At 37.4% G+C, this 27,100-nt stretch overlaps 1 protein-coding gene across 2 annotated transcripts in view; it reads right to left on the bottom strand.

Moving 5' to 3' along the window:
* The window catches only part of ITFG1 (integrin alpha FG-GAP repeat containing 1), a 301,126-nt gene that overhangs the window by 51,297 nt on the left and 222,729 nt on the right, over positions 1-27,100 (bottom strand). For both annotated transcript variants that reach the window (XM_030925697.1, XM_010354862.2), the window contains exons 13-14: positions 25,522-25,565; positions 7,024-7,102 (exon numbers count right to left, since the gene is read on the bottom strand). In XM_030925697.1, the coding sequence (XP_030781557.1) occupies positions 7,024-7,102; positions 25,522-25,565 (123 nt within the window). The remainder of the gene's footprint in view (positions 1-7,023; positions 7,103-25,521; positions 25,566-27,100) is intronic.

The raw sequence follows: 27,100 nt of genomic DNA, 5'->3' as shown, positions 1-27,100 counted from the left end.
CAATGATAGATTTTTGAATCTTGAACTGGCATTGTGTCCCTCGCATAACCCCCACTTGGTCATGGTATATAATTCTTCTTATATAATGCTGTATGTGTTCTACTCACTAATTTTTTTTCTTTTTTTTTTGGTAGAGGAGGGGTCTTACTGTGTATCCCAGGCTGGTCTCAAATTCCCAGGCTCAAGTGATCCTCCCGCGTCAGCCTCCCAGAGTGCTGGGATTGCAGGCATGAGCTACCATGTCTGTCCCACTAATATGTTTTTCATGATTTCTGTATTTATATTCGTGAGGAGTATCTGTCTACAGGGATTTTGTACTGTCTGTCTGGTTTTGGTATCAGCATAAACCTACAAACTAGAAAATGTTCCTTTTTTTCTGAAAGAGACTGTACAGAATTTGAAGTTAACTCTTTTATTTTTTTGAGACGGGATCTTGCTGTGTCAGCCAGGTTAGAGTGCAGTGGTGCAATCATGGCTCACTGTAACCTTGACCTCCAGGGCTCAAGTGATCCTCCCACTTCAGCCTCCTGAATCGCTGGGACTACGGGCACATGCCACTACATCCGGCTTATTTAAAACATTTTTTTTCTAGACACAGGATTTCACTATCTTGCCTGGGTTGGTCCCAAACTCCTGAACTCAAGTGATCCTCCTGCCTTGGCCTCCCAAAGTGCTGGGATTACTGGCATGAGCCATCGCATTCTACCAGTTAACTGTATTTTAAATGTGTGGTATAATTCTCACCACTTGGGTCTACCTATTTCTTTCTTGAAAGTTTTAAAATTATGAACCCAATTTCCTTAGTAATTTTAAGATTATTCAAATGATATATTTTACATTGGATAATTTGTGATAGTTTGTGTTTTTTAAGCAGTTTGTCCATTTCTTCTAAGATGTCCAATGTATGTGCATATTATTCCCTTATTATCCTTTTGATATCTTCAGGGTCCACAGTGATTCATCTGATTCATTCCTGACACTGACAATTTATGTCTCCTCTCTTTTTTTTGTCAGTCCTGGTACAGATTTGTCAATTTTATTTATTTCCTTTTTAACTGATTTTATCTTTTGTTTTTCTGTTTTAAATTTCAATAACTTCTGCTCTTATTTATTTCCTTCCTCTTGTTTACTTTAGGTTTGCTTTTGTTTATAGGTTGTTGAGGTGGGTGCTTACATTATAAATTTGAGACTTACTCTTTTCTATTATACACATGCGTTGTTATAATTTTCCTCTCAGCACTGCTTCAGCTGTGTCCCCAAGTTTTTGATACGTTGTATTTTTCTTTTCATTCAGTTCAGTGTATTTTAAAAATTTCCCTTGAAAATTTCTCTTTGACCCCTGGATTATTTAGAAATATGATGTTTAAGTTTCAAGTGTTTAGAGATTTTACTATATTTCTGCTGTTGATTTCTATTTTAATTTCATTGTGGTTGGAGAATACTCTCTATGGTTTCGTTTCACTTGTTTAAATTTTTTGAGGTTTTTGAATTAAAATTTTTTTAATTGCCCAGAACTCAGTCTATTTTAGTATATGTTCCATGGGCATTTGAAAAGAATGTATTGCTGTTGTTGGGCAGATTATCCTAAAATGTCTACCAGATCCTGTTGGTTGATGATATTGCTGAGTTCTGTATCCTTGCTGATTTTGTTTGCCAAATCTTGAGAGACAGATATTGAGGTCTACAACTATAAATGTAGATTTGTCTATTCGCCTTTCAGTTCAATTTTTGCTTCACACATTTTGCAGCTCCGTTTTTTGATGCAATTAGAATTGTTATGTCACGGGAGGGGAGAGGGGCTGAAGGTTGAGCTGATTACTAATGGCCAGTAATTTAATCAATAATGCCTTCAAAATGACGCTTCTATAAATCCCAAAAGGACAGGGTTGGGAGAGCTTCTGGGTTACTGAATACATACATGGGCTGGTAGTGTGGTGCACCCCAAGTTCCACAAGACTTGTGCTCAGGACCCTTCTGAACCTTGCCTTATGTATTTCTTCATGTGGCTGTTCATCTGTACCCTTCATAATATCCTTTATAATAAGCCAGTATATGTAAGTATTTCCCTGAGTTCTGTGAGACATTCCAGCAAATGACTGAACTTGATGAGGGAGTGAGTCATGGGAAATGCCAATTTATAGACTCTCCATCAGAAATACGGGATGCCTGGACTTGTGATTGGCATCCGAAGTGGGGAAAATCTTGTGAGACTGAGCCTTTAACTGTGGGATATGAGTCTGCCTCCGGATACTGTCAGAATTGAATTAAATTATGAGATACCTAGCTTGTTTTGGAGAACAGGTTGATGTGAGGCAAAACGCTACACATCTGGTCAGAGATGTGTTCTGTGTTGAATGAATGCATGTCGTAGAACACATATTTTTTCCCCTAGATCACAGCATGTGATTGCTTAACATCACTTCTTGCATAGACTAAGGGCACACAGAAGACAAAGGTTACTTATGTTTTTCTCAGATATATTAACAAATAGTAACCACAGAGGAAAAAGGAAAATGATTTTGCTCTGGATTTAAACAGTAGGGCCAAATAAGTAATTTATGGGATAGAAAAGCAATTCTTGGTCTAATAATGTTATTTTTCATAAATGACCAACAACTCACTAGTCTACAAAATTTTGCCAATGTACTCCATTCTACTAAGTTCTTATCAATATTGTTTAGGCCATTTGGATCCCCATTGTGGATCCCTGGCTAATTTACAAGTGTAGTAAACAAAATCCTAGATTCAAAACCAGAGGAGTTTAAGCTCCTAAAAAGTTCATAATAAAAATACTTCATTTTTATTTTTTAAATCTGTTACAGGAACTATTATTTAGAAAATTAACGACTCCTCTGTAATGTAACTCTCTAATAATGTTTGGCCATTCAGGTTTTGCTAGGAAATGGAGTAAGACCACAGAGTAATGGGTAAGAATGATAATCTATCTGTAAGCAATAGGATAGTTGGGCCAGGCCTTTACTAAATAATATTAATTTATGATGTTGTTGTTGTCTCTCTCTGGTGGTGGTTTTCCAACTTTTCTGATCACAGCCCACAATAAAAACTACATCATATGTTATTACCCAGTGTGAAAACACACACATACACACAGACACACACACACACAACTAAATAAAAATTTCATGAAACAATACTTTACTATTTGCGATGTACTCTGATCAATATATTGTTTTCTATTGTTCTCTTTTATTCTATTAAGTAAAATACCCTAAAAGCTACTACATTAATTTTATGACCCGCTAATGGGTAGTGAGTGACTCTCAGCTGCTCTAGGAGAAAACCAAGGCTGCAGTTTCCGAAATACATAAATGTAGTCATCGTCTTCCTACAGTGGAACATTCTCTGCTGATGGGGTAGGATGGGATGGAAGGTATGGTTTAACCAAGTAATGTTTCTTTGGAGTTCAACATGCTTAATATTTAAACTGGGAATTCTCATCCTTTAAAATTTGGGGCAGGGTTTCATGATGGCACCCCCTTAGTCAATTAAATTAGGTGCTACTTCCTTGCTTAGAATACATTTTTATGCATGAAATACAGCATGTTTGAAATATTTTAAAAGCTTTTTCTTAAAAAGCAATATATATTTAGTAAACAAAAATGCGAACAAATATATAAAATCCAAAACCCAAGAGATAATCATGGTAACATATATGTTATTTTGTTTATATATTTGTCCTACACACAGACACACTTAAAAATCACACACATACAATTTGCATTCCCATGACCAAGAGATAATTGTGGTAACATTTTATGCGTCATTTTGTTTAGATATTTTTCCTATACACAGACAAACTTAAAATAATACACATACAATTTGGATTTTACATGCAGATATGTCTTCTTCCAACTATTATAAACATCAAAAGTTATCTTAAAATATTTTGTAGGCTAGAGAATATTATAAAATGAGATAATTTATTATATCTCTATTTATACACATTTAGATTTTGTTCAAGTTTGTGAGTGCTTTTTATTTTTGTTTACGGTGTTCTGCCATGAAAATTTATGCATTCATTTGATTTATGCACTCAACTGCATTTATTTTTACCTTAGATATTTTTTCATTTCCTTTTATGCCTACAAATTCCCTCCTAATTTCTACTCCAATCTAGAGACAGGTAAATATTAGATATAGTAGGAATAAACCCAATGTTCCATTACTGTTTTGGGGTAGATTTTTAAAAATCATGCTAAGTAAATATTGTTCCATTCACTTAAAAAAATAGTAATGGGTAGTGAATATTACTGAATGGAGTTCAATACCAGGTGCCAATGCCTAGTTTGCAGTATAAGTTTGGTGAAAATTTTGTTGACTGAATCAACAATCATATTTTTTTTGTTTGTTTTTGAGATGGAGTTTTGCTCTTGTCACCCACCTGGAGTGCAATGGCGTGATCTCGGCTTACTGCAACCTCCGCCTTCTGGTTCAAGTGAACCCTCAGCCTCCCGAAGTAGCTGGGACTACAGGCATGCGCCACCACCCCTGGCTAATTTTTTTTGTATTTTTAGTAGAGACGGGGTTTCACCATTTTGGCCAGGCTGGTCTCAAACTCCTGACCTCAGGTGATCTGCCCACCTTGGCCTCCCAAAGTAATGGAATTACAGGCATGGGCCACTGAACTCAGCCCATCTTTTTAAAACAATGAAAAAGAACTGAAAACTAGTCAACAGTTATAGAAATGTACAAAGTGGAAAGTGAATCTCTTGAAATTATGTTCCTCAAGATAAATGTTAATTTAGTGTTTATCCTTCCAGATTTTTTTCTATGAAGTGAGAATTATTTTTTTATTTTATTATTTATTTATTTACTTTTTTTGAGACAGTCTTACTCCTTCACCAAGGCTGGAGTGCAGTGGTGTGATCTCGGTTTACTGCAACCTCTACCTCCTGGGTCCAAGCGATTCTCATGCCTCAGTCTCCTGAGTAGCTGGAATTACAGGCGACCGCCACCACACACAGCTTTTGTGTTTTTAGTGGAAATGGGGCTTTGCCATGTTGGCCAGGCTGGTCTTGAACTCCTGACCTCAAGTGAACCACCTGCCTTGGCCTCCCAAAGTGGTAGGATTACAGGCATGAGCACTTGGCCTGAATTATTCATTTAACTGCACACAAATATATGCAAATAGATGTTTACTGTTGTATTGTTGTATTATATAGTAAAACAAAAAATAGAGGATTGGCTAGAGTACCTATTGTATCTTTATACAAAATAGCCCCCAAAGAAATCAGGATTATCTGTAGGAACAGACATGGAGAGATGTACACAATATATTATTATACGAAAAAAAAGAAAAAGAAAGTATTTTAAAAATTGATGCACTGCTATAACAATTAAGAGATTTTCCCATTTTAAATCATCAGTGCATTCCTTAGATAATCATCTACTTGATTATGTTAAGTAGGCAATTCTTTAAAAATACAGACAAATTTAAGTTGTTAGTTTTTAGATAGGATTTTCACTGATATCCCACCAGTGAACTTAGTTTTTGGTTTTGAGTATTCTCGCTCTGCCTGAGTTATACTAGCTTCATGAAATGTAATAAATAACTTCATCTTGTTGTCCTGTATTCTGGAACATCTACCTAGCACTGAAATCATCTGCATCTTCAAAGTCTAAAAGAATTAACTGATAAAACCAGCTGGTCCCAGAGCCTTTTTTGTAAAGGTTTAATATGTACATGAATTAAAAACATAAAGAAGTAATTTGTTCAAATTATCAATATCCTTATTTATCTTGAACTACAGTGACTGATAGTGGTATATTAAAGTATAATTGTGGCCGGGCGCGGTGGCTCACACCTGAAATCCCAGCATTTTGGGAGGCCGAGGTGGGTGGATCACGAGGTCAGGAGATCGAGATCATCCTGGCTAACACAGGTGAAACCTCATCCCTACTAAAAATACAAAAAATTAGCCAGGCGTAGTGGTGGGCGCCTGTGGTACCAGCTGCTCGGGAGGCTGACGCAGGAGAATGGCATGAACCCGGGAGGTGGAGCTTGCAGTGAGCCGAGATCGCGCCACTGCAATCCAGCCTGGACGACAGAGCGAGACTGCGTCTCAAAAAAAAAAAAAAAAAAGTGAAATTGTGTTTGTCAATTTCTCCTTGAATATTGAAAAAAAAAATTGTTATATGGAATGTTTCTGTGCTGAAGCAAGCAGTACAACTGAGACTCTTAAATGTGTGCAATTAGCTAAAAAAGTAAACTCACTCTGGGGTATATTTGATTTAGTAAGGCCATTATATAACATGGCAATGTTCATATAATGAGTTCTTCCTTTTTTTTTTTTGGCCAAAAAAATAGAGGGGTGACAGCAACTCTGCTGGTTAAAACTCTAGGCATCTTAAAAGAAGCATATTCAGATTCCTTTTCTTATTTAGATAACTAAAATTATCACCGTTGTATTTACTGTAATTTGGATCTAACCTCAGTCAGTCAGCCATCTGTTAAAAGCAGACATCCTTTGCTCAATCTTATTTCTTTTTTGTCTTAACTGCATTTGCCTTTATTATTTATTTAAATGTATAACCAGATTTTTTCTTTATAACAATTTATCAAAAAAAACCCCTCTCTCTATATTCTAGCTTCTATTCTACATATAAAAAAACCAGTAATAGTTTATATTATAGTATTAATTGTATTCTTAATTTTTACTTCTTCTAAGATGAACTTAATTAACTAATTTGCACTTCACTCTCTGACCAATAAAACACAAGTAATTTCACCCAATCTCTCTGCTACTTCAACTAAAAAATAAGGATAATGAGTTGGCTCCATTGTAATAGGGATCTATGAAGAATTGAAAGTGAACATTTTTTGTCATAAGAACCTTTTATAATCTACCAATGTAAGTCTATGGAAAGACTAAGTATAATGAAAGTGAAGATTTTTTTTAAGGAGTGTGAAAACATAATTTTTTCCACCAGTTTACCTTGCCAATATATTGACTGCAGAAGTTTTTATACATTATGGACATACATTATTGTATCTGGTCTTACCTGATCCATTTTTCAGATACCCATTTGCATCAACAGTTGTATACATGATATAAGGTCCAGGCTGATTCACTCCAAAGGGCTGCAATAGAAAAAAAAATAGTTAAGGCTTGGAAAGTAAGTGAATTATTGGAAGTTTCAGGTAAATCTCTTTCAAAGCAAAAAATTCTTAAACAGATGACAGTTTCCTAAAGACCCCTTCCATAAACAGCACATCAAAAGAAATCCTGTTGTTTCCTAGGATCTTAGTGTTAAAAAATAATACACAAACAAAAAGAAAAACTGATTAGTAGAAAATTCTTAAGACTTTAAATGATTTAATAGTTGCATTTATTTAGTTCATTATTTAACTGGGTATTTCTAAGATCAAATATTCTGTTGAATATAGCATTGCGGGAGGGATTGGACATGGTTTACATTTTCCCACTAAAATATCAACATAAATAAAATCCATCCACAATAATTACAATAGAATAAAAAATACTGATGATTAGTTCTACCACATTTAAACTCCTGCACATTTAGAGAATACATTATTTTTCATTTAAGAAAAATATGATGGATTGACAGTGCCTCGATGATAATGGTGAGATTTATCTCTATTTCCTATTTCTGGAACATTCCTCAAACCTTGAATAAAATGACATACTCCTTCTCTTTAGAAACCAAGGCTAATTAAATAGAACATAAAGAAACCAAGGATTGCAATGGACATCCTAAGATGACAGAATGTTTAAGAAATGCTTTAAGTTCTTTTGAATATTTTTCACAGCATCAAAATTCTACTGATCTTCCCAGAAAAGTACAGAAAAGTCAATAATGACATTTAGATAGGCTACTGATGCTTTAAAAATGATTTTTCTCCAGGATGATAAGAAGTAATATGATTTCATCAACATCACAATTGCCTGACTGATATTTTAAGATCTTTAGAAGTCCATATGCTTCCAATGGCTATGAGAAAATAGGTTGCTATACGGATGGAATTACTCATAAGACATTACTAATTGATTAGATGATTCATGAATAAATCACACAAATATGCAAAATAAACTTATTAAGAAACATTTTTATGTGGAAAGATGAATATTACACTTTGTACTACACACTACTTTCATGAGAGAATTAGCAAAATGTATCTACATTCTTATTTTGCAGATGGGCAAGGAAAAGCATTGTTCTCTCTCCTATGTGTATTCAGTTAAAAAAAATCAGGTCAGCATGTGTCTGATAGAGTCCTAAAGCTGAAGTTCACCTATCATCATGAGCCAGTCATTCTGATATTTGAAGACAAGGTCTAGAGATCCTGATCTAGTTCCTCTACACAGTGGTTCTCAAAGCATGTTACAGGGAAACCCTGGGGGTCCCAGAACACTTTCAGAAGGTCACATTAGGTAAAAACTATTTTCATAATAATACTAAGACATCATTTGCATTTTACACAGTGTTACCATTTGTACTAATAGAGCAAAAGCAAAGATGTGGGTAATTAGCAGTGGCACCAAACAACGGATATTCAGACTTGGGTATTTAGCTAACATTTTCTTGAAAACGGACAAAGTGAGTCTACCACTTTCAGAAAACCAAATAAAATGATAAAATTTGAGCTTCTAAGTGAATATTGCAATTTTGAAAAACTTGCATCTGCCACTGTGAGCCTGATATCTTCCCAATACTTAAGAAACTTATGATGCAATCAGTGGTAATATTAACAAATATTATTTAAAAATATTGTACAATAAAATGTGTTAACATGAGGAATATCTGCATAACACAGTAAACCAAAATTTCCAAAATTACCAATGCATGACAGTACAAAACCATTCATGGGTGAAAGATCCATCTAAAGTGCAAGGTAGACAAATACATCTTAGTGTAACAGAGTAGTGTAGAATCACTTCTGGAATGGTTAGTAAGGACCTCAAAAAAATCTGCTCCTCAATAAAAGCAATGAGAATACTGGCAGAAAGTTGTTGAAATCCACTTTTTTAGAACTTTGCAAAAATCCAAGGAGCACTGATTTAAGAAAAATGCTGAATTTTGGTAAGAATAATTACCTCTGTTGTGTTTTAAATTGCCTTATTTCCATGCCTCTCTCCCCAGCGCTGAAATAGCCTTGAAAACCAACAGCTTTGCAACTAAGGTAGCTATGAAAATGAAGAACCTACCAGGTACTGGAGGGGGCAGAACAGGTTTAGAGCTCCCCAGATATCCATTCCCCGAGAAATGTCACTATACGACCTTTCCGGAAGCTCCCTGAAAAGCTCTATTCTCAGGGTGTGTCTTTTTTTAATGGACTGAGAGCTTGCTCTGTGTGAACAAGCTCCATCACTGTAAAGTTTCTTGAAAAGAATCATCAGCAATTGTTTAACACTGCAGTTGCCTGAGGCAGTGATTATCAGCTGGGGTTAATGAGAGGTTGACCAAATCTTAAAAGGAAAAATGGAAATGAGATATTCACAGGGGACTCTAAAAAGCTCTGACTTATTTCTGGGAATCTAGAAGTTCATGAACATATGCAGCACTATGTTCGTGCCCCAGAAAGACTGGAGAAGGGCCTGACCTCTTATTTAAGGAAATATCTGGCCATCACGGCTGGCCATTAAGCTGAGTGGCAACTTCAGTGGCCACACACAACAAAGAATGAAGACTACAGTATTAGTCTGGGAAAGTTACTGAACAAACAGCAATAAGAGCAAAAACCACAAACCAGGCAATGGGAGAAATCTGGGAAGATGTCTGGAGTTGACATATAGTTAAAAATGTCCAGTTTTCAATAAAAAAAAATTATGACATGCAAAGACACAGTATGGCTCATACATCGGGGAAAAAAAACAGTCAAAATAACTGCCTCCAAGGAAGCATAGATGTTAGATTTATTAGGCAAAGACTTTAAATCTGCTATAATAAACATGTTCACCAGTCTGGGCAATATGGGGAGGCCTTGTCTCCATGAAAAGTTAAAAAAATTAGCTGGGCATGGTAGCAAGTGTCTGTGGTCCCAGCTACTCAGGAGGCTGAGGTGGGAGGACTGCTTGAGCCTGGGAGGCTGAGGCTGTAGTGAGCCATGACTGCACCACTGCACTCTAGCCTGGGCAACACAGTGAGACCCTGTCAAAAAAGAAAAGATTGTTCAAAGAATTAAAGGAAAGGAAATTGTGTCTAAATAACTGAAGAAAATTATGAGAACACTGTCTCACCACAGTATCAATAAAGAGAAATCACAAAGTAGAACAAAACTGAAATTCTACAGTACAATAACTGAAATGAAAAATTAACTAGTGAGGCTCAATAGATTTAAACTGGCAGAAGAAATAATCAGCAAAATTGAAGACATGTCAATTCATATTATCTAGTCTGAAGGACAGAAAAAAAGGGAATAAAAAAATGAACAGAGCCTCTGAGACATATGGAGCACCATTAAGAATACCAACAATAATGGGAGTCCCAGAAGAGAGGAAAGAAGTAGAAATAATGTGAAGCAATAATGGCTAAAACCACCTAAATTTAATGCAACATTAACCTGTACACCCAAAAAGCTCAATGAACGCCAAGTCGGGTAAACTCAAAGAGATCCACGCCAAGATACATCACAGTCAAACCCTACCTATCATATCATAGTTAACATTTTGAAAGCCAAAGAGTGAATGTTGAAAGCAGCAAGAGACAAGCAATTCATCATGGACAAGGTATCCTCAGAAGGATTAACAGCTCAATTCTCATCAGAAACCCAGGAGGCTGGAAAGTAATAGGATGACAAATTCAAAGTGTTAAAAGAAAAAGACTGTCAGCCAAGAAGTCTAAAATCCAGCAAAAATATCCTTCAAAAATGAACAGGAAATTAACATATTGCCAGATAAAACCAGAAAGAACTTGTTATTAGCACACCTGACTTGTAGGAAATACTAAAGGGAATTCTGGCTGATCTGAAAGGACACTAGACAGTAACTTGAATCCACACAAATAAATAAAGAGTACTGTTAACTGTAAATATTCTGTGAAGACAAAGTTGGGGAAAAAAAAAAAGGAACTGTAGGTAAATATGGTATAAATACATTTTTGTCTGCAGCTCTTTTCTCCTACCTGATATAAAAAGACTATTGCTTGAAACAGTAATTCTAAAACCATCTTGTTGGTCTCATAATGCTTGAAGATGTAATTTGTATGACAATAATAGTACAAATTGAGATATGTTAGAGCAAAGTTTTTATAAGCTACTAAAATTAAGCTGGAATTAATATGAACTAGATTGTTTCTAAGTTACGATGTTAATTGTAATCCTGAGAGCAACTACTAACAAAATAACTTTTTTTGTGTGTGTGTGAGACCGAGTCTCATTCTGTTACCCAGGCTAGAGTGCAGCAGCTTGACCTCGGCTCACTGCAACCTCCGTCTCCTGGATTCAAGCAATTCTTCTGCCTCAGCCTCCGGAGTAACTGAGACTACAGGTGTGTGAGACCATGCCCAGCTAATTTTTTTTTGCATTTTTGGTAGAGATGGGATTTCACCATATTGGCCAGGCTGGTCTCGTACTCCAGACCTCGTGATCTGCCTGCCTCAGCCTCCCAACCAAAGTGCTGGGATTACACGCATGAGCCACTGCGCCCGGCCCAAAATAACTTTTTAAAAAGAGAGCAAGGCTGGGTGTGGTCTCTACCAAAAATACAAAAATTAGCCGGGCACAGTGGCGCATGCCTGTAGTCCCAGCTACTAAGGAGGCTGAAGCAAGAGAATCACTTGAGCCCAGGAGGTGGAGGTTGCAGCAAGCCTAGGTCACGCCACTGTACTCCAGCCTGGGCAACAGAGTGAGACTCCATCTCAAAATAAATAAACAATAAATAAATAAAATAAAATATAAAAATAGAGTGAAAGAAACAACAAAAGAATTAAAATCATATCCTAGAAAATGCATAGTATAAAAGGATGCAGTAATGGTGGTATTGAGGAACCAAGAAAATATGACATATAGAAAACAAAAAAATGACAGCCATAATCTGCCTTATCACTAATTTCATTTAATATAAATGAGTTAAATGCTCCTATCAAAAAGGCAAAGATTAACCAAATGGATAGAACAATATAATGAACTATATTCCACCTACGTTATACACACGTTAGATTCATAGACAACAGATAGGCTGAAAGTAAAAGCATGGAAAGGTATATACCATGGAAAAGAAACCCAATGAGAAACGGAATGACTATACTGATATCAGACCAAATACACCTTAACTAAATACAAATTGTTTCTAGACACAATAAAATACATTGTATAATGATAAAAGGGTCAATCCATCAAGAAGACATAACAATTATAAGCATGTATGCACCTAACCAGCAGAGCCCCAAAGAATTTGAGGGAGAAACAGATAATTCAACAATAATAGTTGAAAACTTCAGTATACTCGTTTTAATAATGGATAGAAAAACCAGATAGAGGATCAACAGGAAAAAAGAAGATGTGAACAACGCTGTAAACCAACTAGACCTAACAGACATGTAGAGAACACAGCATCCAACTCTAGCAGAGTACATATTCTTCTAAAACACACATGGAGTGTTCTCCAGGAGGGACCTGGAGAACATAAAACAAGCTTTATGTTTTATGGTATGCTAGACCATAAAACAAGCTTTAGTAGATATAAAAGCATTAAAATTGTACAAATGATATTCTCTGATTACAACAGAATTAGAAATCAACAACAGAAGGAAATATGTGGAAATTAAACAACATTTTAATAAACAAATACCAATGAGTACCATAACAAAGTAGGAACAACTCATTGATAAAGTTTCAAAATCCACATTGCAATCAACCTTAAGAAACTTGTCACTTGATGACTTTTTGGTATATATCGATTATCTGAATAGGATATTAAAACACTCCCTTTTATTTTTTTATTTTTGAGGTGGAGTCTCACTCTGTCACCCAGGCTGGAGTGCAGTGGTGCAACCTCGGCTCACTGGAAGCTCCGCCTCCCGTGTTCAGGCCATTCTGCTGCCTCAGCCTCCCGAGTAGTTGAGACTACAGGTGCCCACCACCACACCTGGCTAATTTTTTGCATTTTTAGTAGAGCCTTGGTTTCACCATGTTAGCCAGGATGGTCTCGATCTCCTGACCTCGTGATCCACCCACCTTGGCCTCCCAAAGTGCTGGGATTACAGGTGTAAGCCCCCACACCCGGCCCAACACTCCCTTTTCTATTACATAGTTATGTGAGGCTGAATTTTTTTCCTCTATTTCAACCAAGGCAACATACCACAAAAATCTGAATGTAAAAGGAGATAAGGGAACATGCTATCTTCTATTACACTAAGCATTAAAGAGATTTGTAATAACATAAAGCAATGCCTCTCTTTTCCCTAATATTTTAATATGAAAAATATACTGTTTTAAAAAATAAAATAGGTTATGTTAATATAATGGGTTATCTTTTAAAAACAGTATCATTTAAAATTATTTCAGTTTTAATTTCAAATAAAGTAATGTCAGTAGATGTATCTCACATAAAGAAAAGCTCTTTGGGGTCCATAGACCAAGAAGTTTGAGAATTGCTCTTCTACACCATCTGTAAAATGAACAATTTAATTCCCAATTTCCTTTCCCAACTGAAATGATGCAACTGATACCCGGACCTATAAGTCTTTTGGTTTCTTATCCCATATGTCATAGCATTAAGCTTCATTTTTTTCTTCTAAAATAGTGCGATTTACCTCCGTATGAATGTTTAATACAAAATATACTAAAAATAGCTATGATCATAGAAAATGCCAAGAGATCTGGAATAATTTTTACTTTGTTTCTTCTATACAATAAAGGTACAAGGAGTATTGCTGTATCTTTCATACGTTTTACATAGTTGGGTTATATTAGGGCGTCCTTTTAAATGTCACATCTGATGCTTGTTTGAAAGAATTCAGGGAAGTTAAATTTAGACATATTAGTGATGGTTCAATTTTTCATACTATCAGTAAAAAAAGACTATCATTGGCACCCTTTTTCTCGTTCTAGGATATGTCACACTGATGTAATGCAGTTTAGGTGTTGTATCATATAGATTCTTTCTAACCTCATCTCTTGTGTGCCTATTGTCATACAAAATTGGGGTTGGAATACCTCTGTTTTCTTTAGAGACTTTTTAAGTAAGCCAAATCTTGGTGGTTTCTATGTTAGTGTCAGTTATCTGATTACCTAAGGGTTTGTTTCAAGGTCTTGGGCTCCTACAATGGAGTGCAAATAATACTTTAAATCATTGGCTCTGGATGATGAAATAAAAATGGAAAAACATATAAAAGATATTATATTAGGTATAATCAATAATTAGGTATTATGATATAAATTCATGATTCTAAAATATTAGAAAAATAGCTGACTTATAGAATGGACTTAACTTTTCTCAAGGGTAATTTTTAAAAATCCTGTTTATTTTTTAAGTGACCATTCACTGGCATTTGTCTTTATCTTCATTAACATTAGCTGCAATGCTCAATTTAGTTTAATATTGAAAATTTTATATTGTTTCTTGCTCATTTCTTTAAGACATTAAATCAAATATCATTTCCTTTAATTCTGGTTATTTTCCTATGAAAACTACAAGATATTTTCCCTCTGACTAAGGTAAGTAAAGGACTGTAAAAAGGCATATTATATGCAGAAAATATCTGTATCATCGTTTTTCTATCTTTGGTACAGGAAGCATGATATTACCAATGTCAGGAGTGACAAAAGGCGGCAAACAGAATTAAGGAGTGAGTAATATTTTAAGGAATGTCAAATAAATCAGTTATAATCAATAAATAGTGGCTGAAGTAATGCCTGCTATACTTTAAAGCATGGTAAAACTGTACCAAGTCAGATCATTCACTTCACTAAAATAAAGATAAGAGAGTTTTTTTTTTTTTAAAGACAAGCTCTCACTCTGTTGCCCAGGCTGGAGCCCAGTGGTGCGATCACAGTTCACTACAGCCTTGACCTGTGCTCAGGCGATCCTCCCACCTCAGCCTCCTGAGTACCTGGGATTACAGGCGTGTGCCACCACATGCAGCTAATGTAAAACATTTTTATTCTGTAGAGACAGGATCTCACTATGTTGCCCAGGCTAGTCAGACTAGTCTCGAACTCCTGGGCTCAGGCAGTCTTTTGCCTCAGCCTCCCAAAGTGCTGGGATTACAGGTGTAAGCCACGGCGTCTGACCCAAAGATAAATGTACTTGGCCTGTGCTTTGTCAGAATGTTCCTAAATAGAATAGGTAAAAGCCTGAGACCCCTTCTGATTGAAAAGATGAAAAAGTTAAAGTCACCTTGTTCTGTTGCATATATTAAAAATTAATTGTAACAATGGAAAGAATTGTGTTTCATTAGGAGATATTTCTGTGAGCATTAATAGGGAATATTTTTCCTTTGCATCAGAGCTTTTCCAGAATGCATTTCTCCTGTAAATAGCTTGTAATTTATCTTTCAAGTTTTCATACTCAACAGTGAATATGCTATTGAGGTGAGAGATGCGATGGTAAACTTATCAATGAGGGCCCATTAAAAAGCAAACCAAATTCTAGATAAAGCTCATTTATTCATACCTCAAATATTTATTATGTAACTATGTGTCAGGCACTGTGCTGGGGAGTAAAGACTGAATAATCAATAAGACACAATCCTGAAACTTTAAACTATAATAAGTGACAGTAGCAGGACTAGGCATAGGGTGCTAAGAAACAACAGAAGGTGCATCCAATTCTGTGTCAAAGGGAAGCCAGGGAATTCTTTCTCAGAGGAAATGTTGTCTGAGTGCCAACCCGAAGGTCACACAGAGCAAACTAGGAGAAGGTGAAGAAGACAAGGCTTCGGTACAGAGGCAGGTGTAGGAGCAGGAGGTGACAGAGGTGACAGAACATAGCGGTTCAGGGAGTTGATTATAGAGTTGTGGGGGGGCATGAGGAAAAACTGCAAGAGATAAGGCTGAAGGGGTAAACCAGGGCTCTATCTCAGGAAGCTAGATTTAGACAATCTCTCAAGGGTATAGGGGAGCCACTGAAGATTTGTGTTTTAGAAAGATCACTATTGTAGTATGTTTTTGAAGGATAGCTTAGATAACTGCAGCAGTCAGGGGAAAAAAAAAAAAAAAGGCCTGAAATACAGTAACAGGACAGAGAGAAGGGACAGTTGTGAGGAAAGAATGATAATCTAGTAGATTTGGGGGACAAGGGAAAGGAAAAAGTGAGCCAGGGAACATGGGAAGAGGACTGGGTTTTGGGGGTGGGGAATGTTAGATTTCAGGGTCCTTCCTTGTAAGGGACTCAGATACAAAGGTCTGATGTTCAGGAGAGTGGTTGAGATCATTCAAAGAGTTCAGAGTAGTCCCTGCTAATGTGCGGTTTCGTGTCCTGTGGTTTCAGTTACTCGTTGTATAATACCATAATGTATTTTGAGAGAGAAATATTCACATAACTTTTATTACAGTATATTGTTATAACTGTTCTGTTTTATTATCAGTTATTATTGTTGTTAATCTCGTACTGTGCCTAATTTCTGAACTAAGCTTTATCATAGGTACGTATGTGTAGGAAAAACAAGGTGCATAGGGTTCAGTACTATCCAAGGTTGCAGACATCCACTGGGGATCTTGGAATGCATCTTTGTGGATAACAGGGGACTATTGTATATACAGTGAGAAGAGAATCTAGGATGGAACCTGAAAATCACCAACATTTAAAAGATAGGCAGAAGAGAAGTCCATAAAGAAACCTGGAAGAATGGCCAGACAGGTAGGAGGAGAGCTGGGAAGAAACAGCATGAAGGCAGCTGAGAAAAGCGAGTGTTCCTATAAGTGTTGGCAGTATCACATGCAGCTGCAGTGGCATAAGCTCAAAGGCTAGACGATAACAGTGGGTTAAGGATATTGAGGTGAGGAATTTGAGAGATCCAAATGCAGGCCACTCAAGGAGTTTGGCTGAGAAAAGAAAACAGAGATGGGTAGTAGCTGGAAGGGATGTGGGTTTCAGAAGGTACATATGTATGTAGGTACAGATAAGAGACTTAGACATCCTTAATTGCTGAAGGAAACACACCAGCAGACAAGTGGAGGCCGGATACATAGGCCAAATAAACAGTGGAACAAGGCCCATAAGGTTCCCAGAGAGGAGGCAGGTGTGACCCCACAGCACAGCTGGTGCACTGGTTTTCAGTCAAGAGGAAAAGCAATGAGAATGGGTGTGGAGGAAGGGATTATATTTAGTGCTGCAGAGGTCAACCGACAAATTGTTATTATTATTACTATCATTTTTGGGATGGAGTCTCACTCTGTAGACCAGGCTGGAGCGCAGTGGCGCAATCTGGGCTCATTGCAAGCTCCGTCTCCTGGGTTCACGCCATTCTCTTGCTTCAGCCTCCCGAGTAGCTGGGACTACAGGTGCGCGCTACCACACCCGGATAATTTTTTGTATTTTTAGTAGAGACGAGGTTTCACCATGTTAGCCAGGATGGTCTTGATCTCCTGACCTCATGATCTGCCCGCCTCAGCCTCCCAAAGTGTTGGGATTATAGGCGTGAGCCACCGTGCCCGGCCCAAGTGACAAATTATTAAACACCAGGCCCTCTGTTAGTTTCTAGGATATACTGGCAAGAAAAAGAGATACTGTTTTCTGCCCCCATGGAGCTCTGTCAAAGGAATGTGCACAGAGTCTTTTTGAATATGGGGAAGTCAAAGACTACTTTTAAACCATCTGCTCTCCAAGGGGAAAAGTACTTATCTGCCTGCTTCTAGATTCATAATCCACAAAGTGGAAAAAGTCACTAGGCTTTGGTGAAAAGAATTACCAAGTTACAGAGAAAAACGCCATTATCTCCACTGACATAGTGAAAAGTCAGAATACGCCTTACACTGAGAATAAAAGATTTCAAAAATTAGTTGGATATTTGAAGGAAAAAAATTCAGAAAACAGGAATATAAATACTCTTTTGACTCCCAGATATTTATAGTAGCACTCACTAATAATACTGATATTTACCATATCCATATTTCACAAATGTGTGATGTTTAAAAAGATTTACACAGTAATAAAAAGTCAAGAAGTCTAGTATACCTCTAGTCATACCTGAAACACAAACGGAATACCAACATTTCTCAAAACATTTGGAACTTACTATCCCTACCAATACAGGGATGTTATAGAGGCAGGGGTATAAACAATAACATTGACAAATAATAGCAGCTAAACTTTTTGAGTGTTGATTGTGTATTAGGGCCTCCTATGGTCTATCTACATTAATTCCTCTAATTTTAACAATAACCTTAAGGTAGTGTGATAGGCAGAATAATGGTACTCCAAAGATATCCAGAGCCTGCTGAATATACTGCCAAAAAGGACTTAGCAGATGTAATTAAAGATCTCAAGATGGGGAGAGTATCTTGCAATATCCAGGTGGGGCTAACGTAATCACAAGGCTTCCCATAGGAGAAAGAGGAAGGCAGTATGGGTTAGTGTCAGTGATTTGAAGATGCAACACTGCTGGCTTTGGGTATGGTGGAAAGGGCCATGAGCCAAGGACGATATGCAGCCTCAAGAACCTGGAAAAGGTAAGGGGATGTATTCTCCCCAAAACCTCCAAAAAGGAATGCAGGCTTGCTGACAACTTGATTTTAGTTCAGTGAAACATGGTTCAGGCTTCCAACCTCTAGAATTGTAAGAGAATAAATCTGTGTTGTGTTAAGCCACTAAGTTTATGTTAATTTGTTACAGCAGTGATAGGAAACTTACACAGGTTAGTTTTACAGACATGGAGAATGAGACTTAACAGAAGTGAAATAACGTCTCCAAAATTACTGTAGATAGTTGAAGAGATTTGCATTTCATGGATTATTTTCTTTTTTGAAGTAGGAGGGAAGGTTAATTACTGAGAACTGGAAACTGGGAAATAGAAAGGGTATTAAATAGTTCTTATGAAGAAAGAGAACTTCTGGTATGACAAGTAAAATGTGTATTTACAACACATGGAAGTATTTAGAGATGATGGATTAGCCTTAAAGTACTCTAGAGGGAGGAGTGGGTGGGATGGGTAGTAGGTGGTGGTATGGGTGAAATAAAATTGGGCATATAATGATATTGTTGAAATTGGGTATGGGCACAAGAATTTTATGTATTTGTTCTGTTTTTTTTTTTTTTTTTTCTTTTTTCTTTTTTGACAGTCTTACTCTGTTGCCTAGGCTGCAGGGCAGTGGCATGATCATGGCTCACTGTAGCCTCTACCTCCCCAGGCTCAGGTGATTCTCCACCTCAGCCTCCCGGGTAGCTCAGGTACAGGTGCACACCACCACCCAGGTAATTTGTGTATTTTTTGTAGAGATGGGGTTTCAGCACGTTGCCCAGGCTGGTCTCAAACTCCTGGGCTCAAGTGATCCTCCTGCCTCGGCCTCCAAAGTGCTAGGATTACAAGCACAAACCACTGTGCCCAGCCAAGGAGTTTTATTATACTAATTTATACTTTCATAGATGTTTACAAATTTTTAAAAAGTTAAAAAAATCAAGATAGAGAGCAATAAATGACACACAGGAAGATACACTGATAAAAGCCATGAAGTAAAACGGACAAAAACAAACTTCAAATAAAGCAAAACCAGTAACAATGCAAGGAGAGCTTCCAGTTTCTGGTCCGACATGTAAAGTTCTTTAATGTTGTCACTCTAGTTCTAATAAGAAAAAAGCAAAGAAATAGAAAATCAACAACTTTTCTTAGATCTTTCAGAGAACTAAGGTCACAGGACAAACTGCTACTCTGCAAACTGGAGAGATAGACAAGTGGAAACAGAGTCACAGCTTACAAGAAGCAGAAGCCCAAGAGCAGGAGATCAAAGATGGAGTCAATACAGGTAAGAAGACCTAACTGAAAAACTGCTGGAGGCTCCGTGTAGACTAGCTTGAGTATTCAAAACTCCAAGGGTTCAGGGCAGGGGGGAACCCTCACACTTACACTTTTGTGAGTTTTACCTCCAGGAATTCAACCAGATTCTCACTGTGAAGACTGGAGAAAAATACCTTCATGTTTCCAGCAGCAGCATGAGAAGGTAACCATTCTGAAACATGCTCTCTGTTCTCCCTAACAGCCTGCCTTCAAAGAAAACTTTTACTAGAGCTTAACTGACTTGGGTTTAATAAAAGCCTAACTGACCTGGGGAAAGGGAAATACTCAACTTCAGCTCCGTCTCATCTTCCTGTGTCACCTAAGAAGACAGGGAAGCTGAGAAGCACTTGTGAAGGTCACAGCCCAGGGACACAGGTTCACTAAAATAGTGAGACCTAATGATAAGATGACAGAACACTTTTTCTATCCCAGTACTTCATCAACTGGGCTCCTGTATAACAGGGAATTACAGCCCAAAGCACTGCAAACATTATCTTTCATTTTTTTTTTTGAAAGTATAAGTATAAAAAAACTAATTATGTTAATTATGAGATTTTTAAGCTGTATTACTAGAGAAAAGAGACCAAGTCTCCTCGTAATACTTTTCTTTTTCTTTTTTTTAATTATACTTTAAGTTCTAGGGTACATGTGCACAATGTGCAGGCTTGTTACATATGTATACCTGTGCCATGTTGGTGTGCTGCACCCATCAACTCGTCAGCACCCATCAACTCATCATTTACATCAGGTATAACTCTCAATGCCATCCCTCCCCCGTCCCCCCTCCCCATAATAGGTCCCGGTGTGTGACATTCCCCTTCCAGAGTCCAAGTGATCTCATTGTTCAATTCCCACCTATGAGTGAGAACATGCGGTGTTTGGTTTTCTCTTCTTGTGATAGTTTGCTGAGAATGATGGTTTCCAGCTGCATCCATGTCCCTACAAAGGACACAAACTCATCCTTTTTTATGGCTGCATAGTATTCCATAGTGTATATGTGCCACATTTTCTTAATCCAGTCTGTCACTGATGGACATTTGGGTTGGTTCCAAGTCTTTGCTATTGTGAATAGTGTCGCAGTAAACATATGTGTGCATGTGTCTTTATAGCAGCATGACTTATAATCCTTTGGGTATATACCCAGTAATGGGATGGCTGGGTCATATGGTACTTCTAGTTTTAGAACCTTGAAGAATCGCCATACTGTCTTCCACAATGGTTGAACTAGTTTACAGTCCCACCAACAGTGTAAAAGTGCTCATACTTCTTCACATCCTCTCCAGCACCTGTTGTTTCCTGACTTTTTAATGATCGCCATTCTAACTGGTGTGAGATGGTATCTCATTGTGGTTTTGATTTGCACTTCTCTGATGGCCAGTGATGAACCTACAAAGAACTCAAACAAATTTACGAGGAAAAAAACAACCCCATCAAAAAGTGGACAAAGGATATGAACAGACATTTCTCAGAAGAAGACATGCATACAGCCAACAGATACATGAAAAAATGCTCGTCATCACTGGCTATCTTTCATTTAAGAAGGAAACCGACACACCAGAGGAGACAAAAACAAGGACACTAGAGGAAATATTTATCTCTAACACAACAGCTACTGCAAACAGTAAATACAGCCTAATTCCTAGTCAGATCAACCTTAAAACTTCCACAGTAAAGGTCTGTCTACCTTAGTTCCCTTCACTTAACACATCATATCCAGCTTTCAATAAAAAATTACAGGGCAAGCTGAAAGGCAAAAGACAAAACAAAACAAAAAGTCCGAGGAGACAAAGCAAGTATCAAAACAAGACTCATATATAGCAGACGTTTTGGAATTATCAGATGAGGAATTTAAAATAACTATGATTAATATGCTAAGGTTGCTAATGGAAACAATTAGACAACATACAAGAACAGATGGTTGATGTAAGCAGAGAGATGGAAACTAAGAATCAAAAGGAAATATAAATAAAAAATACTGTAATAAATGAAGAATGCCTTATTGGACTCATTGGTAGATTGGACATGACCTAAGAAAGAATCAGTTAAGGTTGAAGATGCCAAAGGTGTAAATATACATAGTAGGAATATAAGAAGAAGAAAGAGAGAAAGGCAAAAGAAGGAATATTTGAAGTAATAATGATTAAGCAATTTCCAAAATTCATGACAGACCTCAAGCTACAAAACCAGGAAGCTCAGAGAACACCAAGCAGGATAGAAAAAATCTATACTCAAGCATATCATATTTGAACTGCAAAAAGTCAAAAACAAAGAGAAAATCTTGAAAGAAGCCAGAAAAAAGAAATGGAAGAAAATATGACTGGGATTCCATATAAAACTGTGATATAATACAAAAAGTGCTCATGTGAGGTTGAAAACCATGAATTAGGGTGATATGGTTTGGCTGTGTCCCCACCCAAATCTCACCTTGAATTGTAATCCCCATAATCCCCACATGTCATGGGAGGGACCTGGTGGGAGGTAAATGAATCACGGGAGTGGTTTCCCCCATGGTGTTCTAGTGATAGTGAGTTCTCAGGAGATCCGATGGTTTTATATGCATCTGGCATTTTCCCTGCTGGCACTCATTCTCTCCCCTGCTGCCCTGTGAAGAGGTGCCTTCCACTATGATTGTAAGTTTCCTGAATCCTCCCCAGCCATGCAGAACTGTGAGTCAATTAAACCTCTTTTCTTTGTAAATTACCCAGTCATGGGTATGTCTTCATAGCAGTGTGAGAATGGACTAATACAGAGGGGGCCGTGCCAATACGCAGAGCTACAGGTTTTTCTTCAGAAATGCCCAGTATCCTAGGCATAGGAGGGAATAAGAGATAGCTGGACTAACCCAGGGTTGAAATTCTCCCAGGCAGGTACAGTGGGAAGTCAGTGCTTTATAGGAGTTCAAGGTACTGGCAGAAGTAATGTTGGTGTGTGGTAACTAAATAAGGAGGTAGGTAAAGACAATAGTGGGCTGACACAGGTGGAGAGACTAATGGTTTTAAAGTGGAACAGGTATAATTAGAGTAACAGAGTGGGAGGGCTGGAAAATAGGCTGTGGTTAGAGTTGGATAAATGAAATTAGGGTTTCAGAAGTGAAACCATTCTGGTAGATTAGGTCCGGGCTATGGCCATGGGAGTGAATAGCTAAAACTGAATATGAATAAAACACTCTGAAGTTTTTTCAAAATGGAGATGAAGGAATATGGGTGGGATCGGTTCATGAGCAGAGTAATTTTTTCCTCTTTCTATACACCTGATAGTCTGCCTTATCAGGTGTGATAGAACACATAACCAGCAGAAGAGCTATTCAACTCATGAATTAACTCAAGTGGTAGAGAATACTATATGGGATGTACATTTTCTCTCTGTTTCACACTGGGTCACATCCATTATAACACTTTTTACTATGATCTGATGTCAAAGGAATATGAAGAAGAACCACTTTTTCAAGAAGTAAATAATTTCACAAGTGGGCATACATTTGACATTTGTGATACTGGGTAAGTACACTGTGCATTTGTTTACATGCTGATAAAATTGTGATCTATGGTATCAGTAAAATATCAGAGAGAAGGAAAATGATATATGTGAAGGGCAGCTCAACACGATCTTAATTTCAAAGAAAGTCATAAATGAATTAATGGGAGGCAGATACATTATCTGCAGAAAAGCCCAAAGGTGCTGGGCGGTAAGGGTAGTCATTACAAAGGCAGCTCTGCATGTTGGACTTTACTTATGTGACTTTCCAAATGGTTCTGTTCACTGTAAGATAGAAGTGGCTTAATATTTTAAGATAAGGAGACAGGAAGCCTTATGGATCTTAGAAGTGTCACCTGCCTGGCCGGGTGCAGTGGCTTGCACCTGTAATCCCAGCATTTTGGGAGGCTGAGGTGGGCGGATCACGAGGTCAGGAGACCGAGACCATCCTGGCTAACATGGTGAAACCCCGTCTCTACTAAAAATATAAAAAATTAGCCGGGCATGGTGGAGGATGCCTAGTAGTCCCAGCTAATAGGGAGGCTGAGGCAGGAGAATGGGGTGGACCCAGGAGGTGGAGCTTGCAGTGAGCCGAGATTGCGCCACTGCACTCCAGCCTAGGGGACAGAGTGAGACTCTGTCTCAAAAAAAAAAAAAAAAAAAAAAAAACAAGTGTCACCTACCTTGGCTATACAGCACTCACTATCAAACTTTCATCTAGAACTTGTAAGTAAAATCAGTGGTTTCAACTATAACTTTTTAAAGTTCTCTGCATGACCATGCAATAATCAAAGAGTCACAGAATGGAGATATGGTTAGTTAGAGGGAGAAATGTAGGTCTGGATGTTTCACAAAGTAGGTAGATAATACCTGAATGACCAAGTTAATCTTTAGGCTGATGAATCCCATCCACAGTTTTACAGTGATATAAAAGTATATGGGTTGGACCAAACATTCACATGCACGCGGCAGCAACTGTGGTGATGCCTCATCCAGATCTTCTCTTCAGGACCTACACACTTATTCGTGAGCTGGCATGTGTTGGCTGCTAATAGCTCACAGCAGGGTTCCTACCTGGAGATTGTTCTTAGCCAAAGGGAGCTGCCTCATATAAATGTTAACACTTTCCTGGAGGCCTGTCTGGATGTGATGTGTGATTGATGCAAGAGTTCAAAGGCCGGGCCCCTCTGGCTCAGTTCGGGCCACATTTGAAGGATCATCTTAGCTCCAGAGCTCCCCATGCATCTTCTCCTTCTGCCACTGCTGCTTTCTTCACTACTTCAGAGGTGTTGCCCCCAATTTGAATCTAGATTATATCCCTGTGTCAAGGTCTGTTTCCACACTTCTTAAATATGGGAAGTTTCCCAACTATACATAAAATATTGTCAATGTAATGTTTAATGACACTGTAAGAATATGAGACAATAATGAGAACATCTAGTTTGTATTGCAGTTCCACTATTTAATAGCTCCATGACTTTGGATAATTTAACTTCTCTGTGTCTCAGTTTCCTTATCTTTAAACACTGGCTAATTTCTTTTGAAACAAGGATTACTACAAAGACCCCAAACAGTTCCCTGTACACACACAAAAACACATGCATACTTTCAAATATAATATTCTTATTACAGTTTACATGAATTGGTTCTGACAAAAACTAATTATTTTCACATTTGTTATTTCACTGAAACATTCTATTAGACAGCAAGTCAATATTAAGACTACACACAAAAAAGTCACTAATTGCCTACTATATACTTGGCTCTGTGACCTATACAGGTACACAAGATGACATGGTTCTTGACCTCAGGGGGTTACAGTCCTGTGTGGAGAGGCATCTAATCTAAACAAGTGTAATGAAACATTATAAATGCCAAAATGTCTTAAAATAATTGGAGGGGTAGTCACTCCTTTAAGGATATCAGAAAAGGCTTCATAAAGACGACCCTTCAGGTAAGACTTTTTTTAGGAAAGGTACTTTACTTTCAGCACAGTTTTCTTGAGTAATGAAGGATTCTTTACTGCCAAATAATAATGATATTTGATTATAATCTGTAACAACTATTTTGCGTGATTCTACTTATACAGAGAATTTTCATAGACATATTTATAACAGAGTTAAGTTTACTTACTGTTATCTTACGAGGACAGTCATTAGAACACAGACCACTAAGAACTGTGGAAAAATAAACAACAGGCAATTATTACTATTATAAGTTTATATTTAAAGTGAGCTCTAATTTTCTCCCTAAGATCCATTAATATACTCTATTGATTCATAATCACAAGCAGAAACCAATTCCATTTCTTTAGATCTGAGCAAATTAAAGTTCTGTTGTTCACTTTATACCAATATTTCAAAAACCTGAAGTGTCGAGATGCTACTATTTTGTGAACTATATAGGTGAGATAAATTATGATTATATCATACCATACCTAAAACAGAACCTGTTGGTTCTGTTTTCCAATTAGTTAGCTAAATTCCAAGGATAACTTAGATTCTGACAGAGGGGTGCCAAATGAGAACCAACTAAAATGTATACTAAGAAAAACAAATAGAGCATTCAGCACTTTATATCTCAAACTAGACTTTTCCCATTATGTAATTCTGAGTCAAAGATTTTGGGTACCCTTGATAACTAATATAGAGAGCATAACTATAAAATAATTGATGAGTCTACAACAAACAAACAAAAATAACTTTGTGATACATTTATTCTATAATCAGCAAAAATAGGTTAAAATATCTGAACAATCTCTAAATAATATGAGTTCTGAAATAAAACCATATTTCTACCACTTTTGGTGAAGTGATACCTTTGATAAGAAAGCAGACACTATATGCTATTATTTAAAAATGCTACATGTTATAAGATAAAGAGCTGATAGTTCTCGGTAAGCACAAATTATTTTCATAATTATGAATATTTGTCTGTATATTACATATTACATATATCCAGAAGAAAATGGTTTATTCTGTTTGTTTACATTACAAGACTATGGAATGACAATCATTCTAATAGAAATGTTTGTCTTAGGCAGGGTGCGATGATTTGAATGTTGGTATCCCCCCAAATTCCTATCTTGGAACCTAATACCCAATGTGACAATGTTAAGAGGTGGGGCCTTTCTGAAGAGATTAAGTCACAATGGTTCCATCCTCATGATGGGATTAATGCCTTGACAAAAGAGGCTCCAGTAATTTCTCTTGACCCCTTCTGCCATGTGAGGACATGGCAACAAGGTGCCATTTTTGAAGTAGAGGTGAGACCTTACCAGACATTGAATTTGCCAGTGCCTTGACCTTGGACTTCCCAACCTCAAGTACTGTGAGCAATATATTTCTGTTGTTTATAAATTACCCTAAGGTTTTTTTTTTTTTTTTTCTTTTTGAGACAGAGTCTCGCTCTGTCACCAGGCTGGAGTGCAGTGGCATGATCTTGGCTCACTGCAACCTCTGCCTCCCGGGTTCAAGCGATTCTCCTGTCTCAGCCTCCCTAGTAGCTGGGACTATAGGCACATGCCACCACGCCCAGTTAATTTTTGTATTTTTAGTAGAGACGTGGTTTCACCATGTTGGCCAGGATGGTCTCAATCTCTTGACCTTGTGATCTACCTGCCTCGGCCTCCCAAAGTGCTGGGATTACAGGTGTGAGCCACCGGGCCCGGCCAGGTTTTTTTTTTATGTTAATAGCAGCCTAAATGGACTAA

The sequence above is a fragment of the Rhinopithecus roxellana genome, chromosome 20, assembly GCF_007565055.1.
Source record: "Rhinopithecus roxellana isolate Shanxi Qingling chromosome 20, ASM756505v1, whole genome shotgun sequence".
In the NCBI taxonomy this organism is placed as follows: Eukaryota; Metazoa; Chordata; class Mammalia; order Primates; family Cercopithecidae; genus Rhinopithecus; species Rhinopithecus roxellana.
This window is presented reverse-complemented; position numbering and strand designations above follow the sequence as displayed.